This window comes from Xenopus laevis, chromosome 2L (genome assembly GCF_017654675.1).
Source record: "Xenopus laevis strain J_2021 chromosome 2L, Xenopus_laevis_v10.1, whole genome shotgun sequence".
Taxonomy (NCBI): Eukaryota; Metazoa; Chordata; class Amphibia; order Anura; family Pipidae; genus Xenopus; species Xenopus laevis.
Genome location: NC_054373.1, coordinates 144224968 through 144239239, shown reverse-complemented (window position 1 = coordinate 144239239; position 14272 = coordinate 144224968). Strand labels below are relative to the sequence as shown.

General features: G+C 35.6%; 1 protein-coding gene across 4 annotated transcripts in view; it reads right to left on the bottom strand.

Moving 5' to 3' along the window:
- Window positions 1-1411: 1411 nt before the first annotated feature.
- ankrd52.L (ankyrin repeat domain 52 L homeolog) overlaps window positions 1412-14272 on the bottom strand; it is a 53565-nt gene continuing 40704 nt past the window's right edge. For 2 of the 4 annotated variants that reach the window (XM_018247395.2, XM_018247397.2), the window contains 3 exons: window positions 13895-13977; window positions 13164-13255; window positions 1412-12226 (listed from right to left, as the gene is read on the bottom strand). In XM_018247395.2, coding sequence (XP_018102884.1) covers window positions 11991-12226; window positions 13164-13255; window positions 13895-13977 — 411 coding nt within the window. In that variant the 3' untranslated portion in view covers window positions 1412-11990. The remainder of the gene's footprint in view (window positions 12227-13163; window positions 13256-13894; window positions 13978-14272) is intronic. The other 2 variants (XM_018247396.2, XM_018247398.2) reach the window with 1 other exon arrangement.

Sequence of the window (14272 nt, the reverse complement as noted above, 5' to 3'; positions counted from 1 at the left end):
CTTTGGTCATATTTTGTGCTCTGTAATGTAATGTGCATATTCATTAATCACAAGGCTGATTTTAATGGCCTTTCTGGTTGTCAAAGCAAACCCATGTGTACTTGTTTTGCCACCAATATCTAGAAAATGCAAGTCCATCAAACTAAACAAAAAACACCAAACTTGAAATGCATCAAAGGCTCTAAAAGAAAAATTGCAACCAAAAGTGAATGGTTGATAAACTGCAGATGCTGGAGCTATAAGGAGGGTAAAAGCAGTGGCTACATAACAATTAGTCAATATTTAAATCCAACAAAGCAAGAGAATTTTAATTTTAAATAATAACGGATATAAAATGCTCTGTAAAAAACCCACTTTTAATTAGAGGCATCTAAATAGAGAACTTTAAAAAAAAAAAGTGCATAGCTCAATAATGTCCCTTTCCTGTCATGAATATATAAACTGAATTCAAGTGGAAGCACAATGAAAATAATTACAACTAAATGGGTTTATTGTCCCAATGACCAAGACACTCATCTAATGTGACAAATATATACAGATTGGGAATTAGGTCAATAATCTGCTGCCATACAAAGTAGCGTCTCAATCGGTGTTCCGTCAGGGGTAAACCGTTTATTTTACACCTAGGAGTTAATATAAAAGGCTAAGCGCAAGGAAGTATTAATGGCAACATAAAATGTAAAAAAAAAAAGTCTATAAAATGTTGAGCAAAGTAGATACTTCAACCATGCCTAAATAGCTCATATGACTGGTTCTGCCCCCACAAGGAAAGAAAATTACTATTACACGACAAACCTAATGGTTTAAATTTGTCCCAGATGTTAGAATGAATTTAAAAAAAAATATGGACATTTAGAAAAGAAAACCCCAGCAGTTCAAAATTCACAAATTTCCATATTTCCTCCCTGATCTTAACACTGATATTTTAGAGGACAGCTTTAAGCAAGGCTTAACTCCACTGATCAATTGGAAGAGGAAAAAAAAGCAAAGAAAATAAAACCAACAGGCTTCTGGTCAGATCCCTGAAATAAGTATAACAATAACAAGAAAAAATATAGTCATAGGAGTTTGATGATGATGGCTATTCTTGTTGCCTCAGACATTTTATAGAAAGGGATGGAAGCAATGTCCAGAACATCAGCAGCCAGGGTAATTAAAACCAGTATTAATTGGCCAGAACTTAACTTAAAATTCCCTGTTTACATATATAAATCATGGTCATATACTGTAGCGGACAAAATTCTGGTTCACTTATGTTTATTAATAAATGCACGTAGTTTTATATTGCAGGGTTTTCTGGGTCAGGTAATGAACTTCAATCAGATGATGGCTTTTTGAATGCAATCGGCTGGGTGGGGATTTGTTAATACAATATGTAAAAGATGGCTAAAAGGGGCAATTTACCTTTATAAAACTTACTGGTTTCAGGTAGTACACCAAGAAATTATTAAAAGTCTTTTTTTTTTTTTACTTTTTTTCTCCAACGTGTAGGCTTGAAACAGGATTTGGATCATGTACAAGAGAGACTTTTGTAACGTTATTTTGGTTACTGTTACGACCACATTAGAAAAAAACTGTTCAGAGGGAGTAATGCGTCTGTCCCAATGTTTAGTTGATCTGACAGCAGGAATGCTGCCTCTCTAACTAAAGTTAGAGACAATAACTTTAATGCAGCATTTACAGAGACTTAAGAAAAGTCTTTCCAAGTTGGTTTATACTAGCTATTCCCCAACGGACCAAAAGGTAACATGATTACAAACATCATTACAGGTTTTATTGCCACAAGATCAATTGCTGGACTGGATTTTGTGCAAATGTTACGCAAGTAGCAACCACGTGCAAATGGAGGTAGAGAGGTATGGTTAAACCATTCACTGCTGGAGACATGAATCATGGCAATTACTCAGGTTTTACGAATAGAGCGTTTCCATTTTCTATGGGTATCTTCTAGGTGCTTCTATATTACAAGTTTTACCAATTGTATTACTTAGCACCACTTGATGAGGAACAGTTTTAACATGGAAATTAAATTCTCAGTCTTCCCATCTTTTATCTGCTAAGCTTTGGTTTATTTGCAAAGGTGTTAAGCAGAATAAAAGTAAACTGAGGCAACACTATGCATTTACCCAAATTACATATTTTTCAAGGGGATTTAAAGACCTGTATGGAGTGGACACTTACTTCTACACTAGTTAAACAGGTCATGCACATTTATTTATATATCTGTAATAACCATTAAATATATGCAAACCAAAAGATTTCTACAGTAGGTAATACCGCTGTATGCAAACAAACCGTCTACTTTGAAACTATATGCTGTATAAAATTAAATCCGTTCTGATGGTATGCTACACTTGTCATGCAATGCTTAACTGCCAGGCTAGACACATAGATCAGTTCTAAACAGGATATTTTAACACCATTTAATCAACTTGTGCTAAAAATATGAAGAAACTGCCAGTTCACTAGAGGTCATGATGGTGTGTTTTGTCTCTGGATTAGAAAAACTAGTGTTGATTGCTTTAAAAATAAGCTACCCCATGCTCTGCACAAAAAAACAAAACAACTGCTTACTCATGAATACAAAACTAAACATACAAGTATGGGATTTCTGATCTAAATAGGTAATTTACCAGAAGGCCATATCCAATAGTCAATTTTGAGCAAATATTTTCCCACATTTGTCCTTGCGAGGAAGGGGCCAATTTACGAACATTATAAAAAATTGTGGTTTTTCTAAATTTCTTTAAAACTCTTAAAATTCAAGATTTATTAAGCATAAAAATCATGAAACCCTCCAATACAAAAATGTGTCGGGTAAAAGCTGTTGAGGGCCTTTAGAAGTCAACGAGACCTGCACTGAACTTTTTAGATCATTTTATATCGATTCAGTCTGAGAGGTTTTCCAATTTTTTGGAGGTTTGTAGGTTTTGTATGTTTAGAGCATCGTCCAGTTTTTGTTCCGTAATACTTTTTATATTCGGATCTTTAAAAAAATTTAATGACAGTGATTTTCGAGAAAGTGAGTTTAATCATGGTTTCAAAACCCTCTAAAACCACTAAAATTCGACAAATAGGCCTCTAAATTTTCATGAATTCATATTGGTGAAAAATTCCCATAGTTGTATATAAAAATAAAAGAACCATCACTCTACTGGTTTACCTGCCCTCAGGCAAGTAGGTCTTTAAAGTATCAGGCACAAGAGGACAAAGTACCACATTCATCCTCATGGTGAGGCTTAATTTATTGTAAAGAAACCCCAGTCAAGTTAATCTTGGACTGGTTTTCTTTATGATCAACTAACCCCTTTCATGAGTGAGGTACTATGTCCTATATACTATCCATGACACAATGATGACAAAATTGTGCCAGTATCTAACAAGGCTCACCAGTTTGCCTAAACAACAGTGCCCAGTTAGAATGGTTTAAGCGGGAGGCTTTAATTTTCAGTTCAAAATTAAGCAAAAAATGAATACAATTTTTTATTTCTAATAATGTAATGCTTATCTTCAACAGGAACAAATCCTTACTACTATTTATGTGATTGAAAACAATGGGCAGCATTTTGTTTTTTGCATTGTGAGACCCCACTATTTAAATTTAGTTAAGCATTATTAATAAAGAATTTGGGAGTTTTAAATCCATACACAGTGGTCAAGTAAAGCACATGTAGTTTACATTTGTAATTGAGTTGCATATTAAATTGAAGGCTACTGAATTAAATTAAGCTCTATAAAGCGAACAATACTCTGTAGTAAGCAACTGGATGCCACTCACTTTAAAACTCCTTTAAAATTGCCCCCACAATGTACTTTTGCTTATAGCTTTCAAACAATAAATCTACAGAACACAGTAAAGAATTTTGACTTAAGCAAAGATATTTTTTAATGATAATTTAAATTTCAGCACTGTTTCTAGGGAGAAACCTTTGTTTACTATGGACTAAAAATGAATAAAAGCAAGAAAAAAAAACAAAAAACACATTTTGCATTTTGGCAACAATATGTAGCCGCTGCCTGTAAACTTTTTTTGGCTCAATGACTTCTTATTACAATTTGGTTAAACTCAGCACTGCAAAGCTGCCTGTAACACAATGCTTTCATGTGTCTGTGGGGTGGAATATTGGTTGCTAATATTTTGTTTTGGAAATCATTAGTTGTGGATCAAAGGTGACAGTACAGTATGTACATTGCTAAGCTAGTTGACCTCATGAAGTCACATAAGATGTCTCCCGTTATTCACCCCCCCAACAAAAAACCCCCAAAAATTTTGAATATTGTACAGAATCACACTCCCCCACATTGGAGCCAATAAACCACCTACATTAAAAATAATGTGCTCCCACTAAGTTCATGGCACTGCTGGGAAGGCCTAATTTGTTGCTTCAGGAAAGAAAAGGCTAGATCTCCCCTATAAACAAGCATTATCATTTGAAAGCAAACATTGGATTAGTTGCTGTGGGTTGCATTGGGCAAAACTGCCCTGTGTGACAAGCACCCACTTTGTAAGTAAGGCTAATATCTTGCCTTTGCTTTCAATTAAGCTAGTTCTACAGGGCCTGGAAGGTTAATTGCATAGGCCAATCTATCAGATCACTACACAGATGTGTGGGCCCATGTATTTCTACTAAGGGTTATCAATAGGCCCAGTTTCCCATTTAAACACAGTTTGATTTCAGTTATGATTTTGTGGATAACAGCATTAGCAAGCAGCAGGATATTCCTTTCATGATGGTTCAGTCTATTCACAATTGAATTTCAATTTCGAAATGTTCCTATTTTAATTTCACAAAGTCACAAAAGTAGGGAAGAAAAATTTACACGTCATATTGCTAAAACAGACTGGGGTACAGGCAATTTTGTTATTTTTGGCTCCTAGTGGTTCCATGGCTTTTGAGGCTCAAAGTAGCAATATTAGCTAGATTCATCAAGAGATGCAGTAAGTGTGCTTGTGCAAATGCTGTTAAATTAATATACACATAATAAACAATATAGTGTTCATACATGGTAAATTTAAGTATAACAGTCAGAAACCAGCATGGGTTTTTGTTGAAAATCAGAGCTGTGGCCCTTTCCGAACACCAGTGTGGTTTCTACTTTGGTCCAGTTTTTCTTGCAATATTTTTAAAAAATGAGAAACAAAACAGTTCCCTTTCAGTTCCCTACTTAATGTTGTAGAGGTTCAAACCACATAGTTTCCAGTGAGTCATTCCATGCAATTCTTTTAAAGGTTTAAGATTGAAAGAAGAAAGAAAGACCTGAAAACATTAAATTCTCTGCATGTCTATACCCTTATTCTTTTGCTCTCTAAATTCAGAACATATGAAAGTGTCCGTGTGGCAAGGAATAGAGAACAATTGTCAAATGTTTAAAAATAAACCCAAAGCAAGATTAAAAAAAAAAAAAAAAATCAAAACAAATCTATAATAATAATATAATTGGCTGTAAAAGCCTCTCACAAAGTCAATGGCAACCAACCATTGAGTAACCAAGAAGTGTCAACCATATTTCAATTTAATATCTTGGTATATCATGTCGGAGGATACATTCAGCAATATGGCTCACATTAGCTATCCACATAAGTGTAGCTCCTTCTTTATACAGTGGCAGTGCAAGTAAACCTGTATATGAAATGCATTTGTGCTGTTTTTTTTTTTTTTTTTCTTTTTTTCTTAAGTTCCTTCTCATTCGTTTTAAACCATTGCATTCTTCTCCTCCTCCACTACTAAGGTATTACCCGAAAGGAATGAGCACAGCAATGGAGGATAAAGTAGACTTCTCTTGCTTATTCCACCCACTCCTATCTACTCTGTGTTCTTACAGGAAGTCAAACCCCTACATACCTTAATCCTCTACTGCTGCATGGACATTGACTGCATTGCAGTAGCAATGTTCTGCAGGCACCAGCAGCAGAGTTATGAAAAGTGCTTATTAATGACACAAGTGCTTTGCATTAGGAGCTGAAAGAAACTTCCATTTTTGGAGAGAATGGCAGAAGGCAAGATCCAGTTAAGGGTCCAAATAATGCCACAAGTGACACATTTACAATGAACAAGTAGGGCTGGACCAGAAATACTAGGTTGAAGGATGGAAAAAACAGGGGTACTTTGGCATAATAATTTGCTGTGTGAAAGCAAAAAGGAAACCGTTTGGGATAAGAGAAACCCCTAAACAGAAACCATTCGAATGAATAATAGAAGTCAAAAGAAAGGGCAGCATGGATTAAAGGTAGAGTAGGTGGGAGGATAGGAATGGAAGTTTCAGGACAGCCCTGTAAACAATGCACTCAGGGAACCAGACAACATCTCTCAGAGCAAATGAATGCATCTTTTCTTTGCGTAACCACGCTCGGCCCCCCGAAAAATAAACACTCAATTTATTACTTAGAATTGTCAAGCTGTGCTGCTAAAGCACACATTGGATTTGTTAAAGGAGAACAAGACAGCGCTGCTTTCTAGGTGAAAGGAGAATGTAGAAGGGCAAAACTGCTGCAAAATGTCCCCACCAGTAAAAATAGCTGGAACAGAGTAAGCAAAGCCAAGCCAGAGAAAAGAATTTGCTAGAAAGCCCTTTTGACAGAACTTTGATTGTCTCATTTTCACAACATGCAAAATGGAAAGGGTGGGCAAGTAAGTTAATTTGCACAGTGGAACACAAACACATTATTAAACATATTACAACCACCTTACCACAATGTGGACAAGGCAACACTTGTGAAATGATCTAACATAAAGCACCAAAGAAGGAGCCTATCTCATGAATAACTAAAACAGTGACATGATGATGATGATACACTGAAAAGCAGGATTTGAGGTCACAGGAACAGTGCTAGTGGGTCTCAACTAAGCTTTACAGTACCACGTATCTTCACTCCTAACACTCTGTGCAAAACAATAGCATAATATTAAGACACTTATCTTCTCAAAGGAGGGAAATAATGATGTGATTAAAAAAAATTAAAATGCTAGACAGGGCAGTGGAGCGAATGCCTTCAGAAAAATAAAAGTGTGCCCCATTAATGCAACTACTCAGCCCTTACCACTACAAGAAAGCATCTTTGGACCCAAGCATTTGTCTGAGGCAAAGGCATAAATAAAAGATGGCAACATGAATCCCATTATTAATCAGTTCCAAAGCGGTTTCTTTCTAGCGTTAACATCTAACAGCTTATTATATATATCTACAGACACCCCCCCGCATACACACACACACACAACCACACCATCTTCTGTAGAAATAAAACAAAAATGTACAAATGCTACATTTTAAGAAGGCACACAAGAAAAGAACCAAATAGTGCAGATGACTAAATACAAAAACATAATGCAAACTGGCCTGCTTGGCTTCCCTACAAAAAAAAAACATGCAGAGAAGTTTATTCAAGTTTTCAAACTCCAACAGCAATCTGAGGTAATTTGTTTTGACTGAAGAGGGTAACACTTTTGCATTCACGTATAGAAAAAGAGGGGTAGATTAACAGCATTTCTTTGTAAATAATGTGTAGGCTGTATGGGGCATGGCCTCAGTCTGCTTGCAACTACTACAGTTTCTGTCAACGTATGCATCCTATTTCCAACAGACTGAAAGAAGAACAAAAGGCTTAGCTTTTTGTTTCATATTCCCCTGAAGTCCATGGTACTCAAATATATTGAAGCCCAGGTCAGCCATAAATAGTGCAAATCTCACATACACAAAAACGCACGTAAACAGAAAACGTAATGTCTGCCAACAGAAAAAGACTCTCTCTCATCCATTTGAGGCACTATTCATTGTCAGTTCCAAGAATTATGAGAACGGTTTCAACCAATTCTGTCCTTAAAAACTTTTAAGGGTGACCCAGAGAGCGGTCTACTGTAATTGCTCTAAATTTTAGAAAACACTAGATAACTATGCTCTAAATTTTAGGGACAACATATATAGTTATTTAAATGACTGTGGAATTAAAAAAAAAAAAAAATCCACACACGGCTTTTGTAGGCATAAGCAATGATTTTGGACACCATCCACTTTGTGCACTGGGCTTCTGCATTTAAGAAATATAAATGAATCCTGACTAATACTGTGACTAGAATTAAACTAGCAGGCAAAATAAAGAAATCTCAAAACATCCATCAAAGCGTTAACACAAACGGAGTGCAATAAAAAGTGCCATATGAAAGAGCCACGGAAACGTAAAAGTAAGCTAAATGGGACAAATGGAATTATATTCAAAACAGAGCCAGCCAAGAGAGCTGTGTGGTCTGTGTTGTGAATTACCTAATGAAATGAAAACCTATTAAGTCAAACCATGCTTTTAATGCAACAGTGTAATGCATGTACTGTTGACCTCCAGCAGCAGATTATGGAAAAGATTGCAGGGACTGCATAACTCACGACTAAAGGTGGGGAACAAAACAAAACAAAACAAATCTTAATTTAAAAGCCTGATGTCTGTACATAAAAAGTGAAAATATACCTCCATTTGGACTTAGGTAGCAAAGATGCATAAATGTCTGAACTTCCTTTAATGTCTGCTCAGGGCTGTCATTAAAGCTCTATTGTGCCTTATGAGCCCTGCAACTCTGCACATAAGGTGCAAAGTGTAAACTGCATCCCTTGTTGGTAGCAGCAAATTCTTATGTGTATGAGCAGCACTTATGCCACTACCCACAGTAAATCAGCCCTCATGTATTTCCACTCAGAGGGAGCAACAATGAGCATTTAGCTAAGCATGTGACCTGGTGCTTGGCCTTAGAGTACTTCAATCACTGCATCTGGCACCATATATCAGAGGGCATGGATATTTAATCTCCAACAGAAATAAAATCTAAAGACTCCAGTAATAGTCCAACAAATTTTTTACTAAATAAAGACTTCTGGCTTCCCTAATATAGAGGTGGGTTCTAACAAATATTTATTAACACTGGAGACAAACCTCACTGGTGATGTTACCCATAAGCAACAAATCAGATCTTTGCTTATGTTTTCCAACTTGTAATGACTGTTCAAGTCTAACTGCATATTGGTTGCGATATGCGAACAGGGAGGTTTGTAGAGAGTATTAATAAATACACCTCAAAGACTTTGGTGCTCATTAAAATTTTAAACTGGACATTTTTTTTTTTAAGTAATAATGATGTAGATAGGAGTTCACTTAGGGTGAAACTTGCATTTCCCACTATATACAAGACTTGGCTATTTATAAAACAAATGAAGGCAAGGTGTCAGTTTACATTAGGAATTTGAATGAGTTGGCTACACATACAACTATGAACAATTGGTACAATGACTGCTTATAAGACAACTACCTTTTCTTGACCCAAGTCATTTTTATATATTTTAAATGATCAAGATCTCGTGTTAACAGACACAACTTCAAGATTTTTAACGGATGCTTTAAAAGGTTACATTCTGCTTCTTAAAGTTTATGGGAGAATTGATGTAGTAGTTGTAACATAAAATGCTATTCTAAAAAATGGCATACAACCCCTGTCCATCTGTGCGTTATTGTCCTATACATATAGGCACAATATGGAGATACTGAAAAATCAGAGTGTTCCTGTATATGTGACGGTGTTGTTACAGCACACTACTAAATAGTCTCGTCAGTGTTGTTTTACTGAAGCATTATAAGCACAGACATCACTTTGCTCTGCATGAGCATAGCCAGATGCAATTTTAATAGTGTATTTTGCCTATTCTTTTTCTGTATCACGATATACAAGTATATATGCTTATGCTTTTGTTTTTTCCCCCCACAATAACTTAGAAGGCAATTAAAAAAAAAAAGAAGCTACTAAAAAGATTATATTATAACAGGGATCATTATTATGGGCAGCCCAACTTTTAATGAGTTTATAAATCTAAAAGGTGGACAGTTGAGCAACATGCTCCAATATTTCTCAAAATCTCCAGCAGTCAATATTTTCAGCTTTCTTATTACATTAAAGCCATATGGTTCATCCTAATTTGTGTATAATGGTTTGGCAGTAACATAATAATTTGGGTTTAACAAGTCTGCTGACTTTCTTCTGAAATAAGCAACCTTAGCGGCTCATTTTCATAGTACCTGTAAAAAAAAATCTTACTTGATAGAAAAAGAAGACTATGGGCCTTATTTACTAACACAGCCACTAAACCGTAACGGAAGAGAGCCATTACACATGGCTACCAATAAGAATCAGTTCTGATATGTTAACTACAAAAAAGAAAACCAGAGCAAATACAGTATTGCTTGCTATGGTTAACCAGACTGGTACAGTTTAGCAGCTATTTTAGTATATTAGCCCCATATGATTGGGTTCCTTTATCATAGGGATTACTTTCCATTAAATTTACTACATGATCATTTTTGCAAAAGGCTATGATTTTAAAAAAAAAAAATATATATATGAAAAGTGAATACTATTTCAATAAAGACAGCTTTTAGCACCAATAATTTCTCACTTAAAAATTACTTTTTTTTTTTCCCAAGGCTTAATTTTTTGGCAATAGGTTCTAAATTGCTATAAGATCAAATGGTTAAAAAAATAGCCTGACAGATTTCAATAGCAAATTCTAGGCAGAAAAGGGTAATTCATCCAAACATGGGCTAATAATTATTGATAAAACCTTGCCCCCTAAAGCATTTGTAAGTCTCAATACAAATCAAAATAATGCCTTTTTAAAGCAAGTTTTCTATCTGGATCAGGTTGCTAATATCATGCTAAATAAAAATAAAAACTATATTACATTACTGTAGTAAACTAAAATAAAAATGCACAAACATGAAAGCACCATTCTTACATTCCTCAAGTAAACACATTCCCTATGCAACTAAATACTTGCATATGCTAGTAAACATCTAGTACTCAGGTGCACACACAGAAAGGTTACAGATTTAGATATTGAAGGAATTCAAGTGCAAATTGTACTTTGAAAAATGAGGGAAAAAATCTTTTAAATGCCAAAGATATAGATTATATATATATATATATATATATATATATATATATATATATATATATATATATATATATATATATATATATATATATATATATATATATATATATATATATATATATATATATATATATATATATATCCCTTTCGCAAATTGCATGGTCTAGTATACAAAACAAACATGCCGTCCAACAGAAAGGGTTAAATAAATAATTAAAAATACTGACAATATGGTATGTACCATCTAGTAAATTGCAGACAAAAAGACAGGGTGGCAGAATAAAGCACTAGAAAACACAGAACCACTAAAGTGCCTAGCTGATGGGGGTATTTTGCAGCAGTGGATAATGGAAATGTTACTTTCTGATGCGTTAGACTGGCTAATCGAGGCACCTGTTTTGCATAAATAGGAAGTATGCGCACGTTTGTATCAGAATCAATCAGTAATCTGCAAAAAAAACAAAAAAAAAAAACTGCTATGCATCAGTCATGAACATATGTGATAGTTTTAAGGTAATGGGTATAATAGTGCTACATGTCTGTAGATTTCAACCGACTGACAAGTCACCACCTGACTATCAGGTCCAGTCTCCCAGGGACAGACTTTCTAAGCTGCTTCTGAAATTCATTAAGGCCTGGTAACTCTTGAAATATATAATGGGTTAAAAAAAAAAACAAAAAAAACAAAAAAACTTACAGCAGCAAAGAGACCAATAACTGGAGTGAACTTATAAATTCCAATGCCGCACTCTCTTTTATCCTTCTGCAAGAGACACCATGGAAGCATTTAGTGAGGGCAGCTCACTGTGCAGATGGAGAGAGGGGAACCCTTTCAGTTTAAAACTCCTTTCACCTAGGAAGAATCTCCACCTCATACACAAGTAAGGTACAATACTACATAAGCTTCAGTGCAAGCCAGGGCAGCTCAGGAGAGCAGGTCAAAGGCAGGGAAGCCTAGTAGCAGTTCAACACCACTGCATGTTGTGTCTTATTCTCCTTTAAAAGTGCCCTAAATTGATCCTAAATAAATTAAATGTAAGGTTGCATCACCCAGTGGGTGAAAGAAGCTACTCAGAGTAGCAGCCATCCATGGCAATAGAACCATGACGATCCTTTGTGTAGGGGCAGCTGCCACCATTAGGAAGGGCAGTCTTGGCAGCGATGCTGCAGTTTTTCAGAAGGTTGAAACTGAAGGGTAGGATGGCGTCTTTTGGTGGGAAAGGCTTCATGGTGGATAGGATAAGTGCCAAGCAGTCCGCTACATCCTTGTTTGGCGCACAGGCCAAGGCTGGGGTGTGACCTGCTGTCAAGTGAAAAAAAAATGAATGCAAAAAGTAAAATGTATTAGACAATTCTAAGGAAGATGTTCAGAGCTTTGTATTTCTATAATAGCAGGGATGAAATATGCGACTTTATACTTTATTCAAGGCAAAAAAGTGCCAGGTGTTTAGTAGAGACTGCTTCTGAAATAATAAATATATTACAGGCAAAATATCCACAACAATTATCCATTAATAATTTAAAGTACATTTTTGGGTGCTGACCAATTAAAGTCAACTAGTGTAGCAGGGTTGTATTAAAATAAGCACAACTTTAATATGCAAGAGGTTAATGCCATTTTATTATGATGCAGAGAGAGGGCAAAGAGTTGGGTCAGACCATAGAACACCTTCCATTATGCCAGATGGTGGGAGGGAATGGCCTAGCTGAAATTCTAAACTGCCCAGTATACATTCTGATAAATGGCGTAAACTGTGCACAAACAGTACAGTTTAGACTTTTACACAAATTCTGGTTTAATTGGGTTATTATGCTTTTATCATCTATGATTCTATCAATTCAAAGAAGTAAAATTTAAGAAAATAGCAATTTTCAAAAAATACAAACAAAACACGTGTAGGGACTGAATCAGCTAATCCCCACATAATTTCTTACCCTCTTGTATATATATTTGATATTCTGCGGTAGATTTTTAAAGGCCCTGCTTCCTTGACTGAAATGTTTTGAATGACATTTATGCTTAAATCCTGCTGGTTACAGTTTATGGCTTGTCTTGTAGCTGAATATGCTATGTTTGCCAATTATGAAGAGGGCGCATTGTCTCTAAAATGTAACCTCCCTTGGAGAGCAGCCATTAATAAAAATATAATGCTGCTGCTCCAGGCCAGTGTTACTCAAACAATTCAAGTAACACTCTTCAGTATCAAACAAGAGGCCAGGGAAAAGTGTAGTTTTCTCACCTTCTTCATCCACAGCCAACACAGTGGCCCCTCTTGTAAGCAAAGCTTGGACAACCGATGCCAGTCCATTGCGAGCAGCAATGTGAAGAGGCCTGGGGAAGGATGAGAAAAATTAAATACCAGATATTATACTCTTACACATAATTAAAAATAGCCAGAACCAATAAACTGTGGGGTATGACATCAGAGCATAGAACTACACGCAGATAATTATTATTAGATATATATATATATATATATATATATATATATATATATATATATATCTTAGATAGATATTATTTCAATGGTTAAACAGCGCCAACATGTCACACATAGCTGCACATAAAGGTATTGGATATAGTTACCCAGTAAAATGTGATATGGGAACACATTCATCTTATAAACAGCATTTTTCCACTTTATAAAACATAATGGTCTCTGGAGGTTTTCAGTACACCATCAAATGTGGGTGTTCTGAACACGCCTATCTAAACAATAACGTTGCACGCATCCCTAAGACCAGCTCTAAGGAAACTGAAAATATTGCTTTGGGTTGAGCTATGTTGCTGGGGTATAGATGATTATACTTATATCATTCCTGTGCCCCCCCCCCAAGCTCATATAAAAATACACTTCATAATCCTAAAGGAAAACAAACAGGAAAATGATTGTTGGCACAAAGCTGTCAGGGCTATTCTAAACAGAAAAAAAGCAGCAGCCCCCATTAGCAACCTCCTTGGTTCACTCACATCTGCAGCATGCTGTTTGTTGCATTGATAAGGCCAAGGTCCCGGGTCTCCCCTAGAAGCAGCAAGGCACACTTTTCATGGCCCTAGAAAGGAAAACGTAAATTGGAAGAAATCCCATCTGAATTATTTTTATACAGAGTGCCTAAATTTCAATTTTAAGTCACAACAAGGGTTAGCTGCAGCCATATACATCTTCAAGGGCATGTGACCTTTTTGTAGGATATAATTATAGTCACGTGTATTATAGTGTAAAATAAGGCTATAAAAAGTAAACACCCCAATTTTAGACAGAAAACAGAGCAAAAATGGCTGACCAAAAGTGAAGGTTGGGCATGATCGATGCTTGTATGAAATTTTTAACCTCGACTACAACATAAT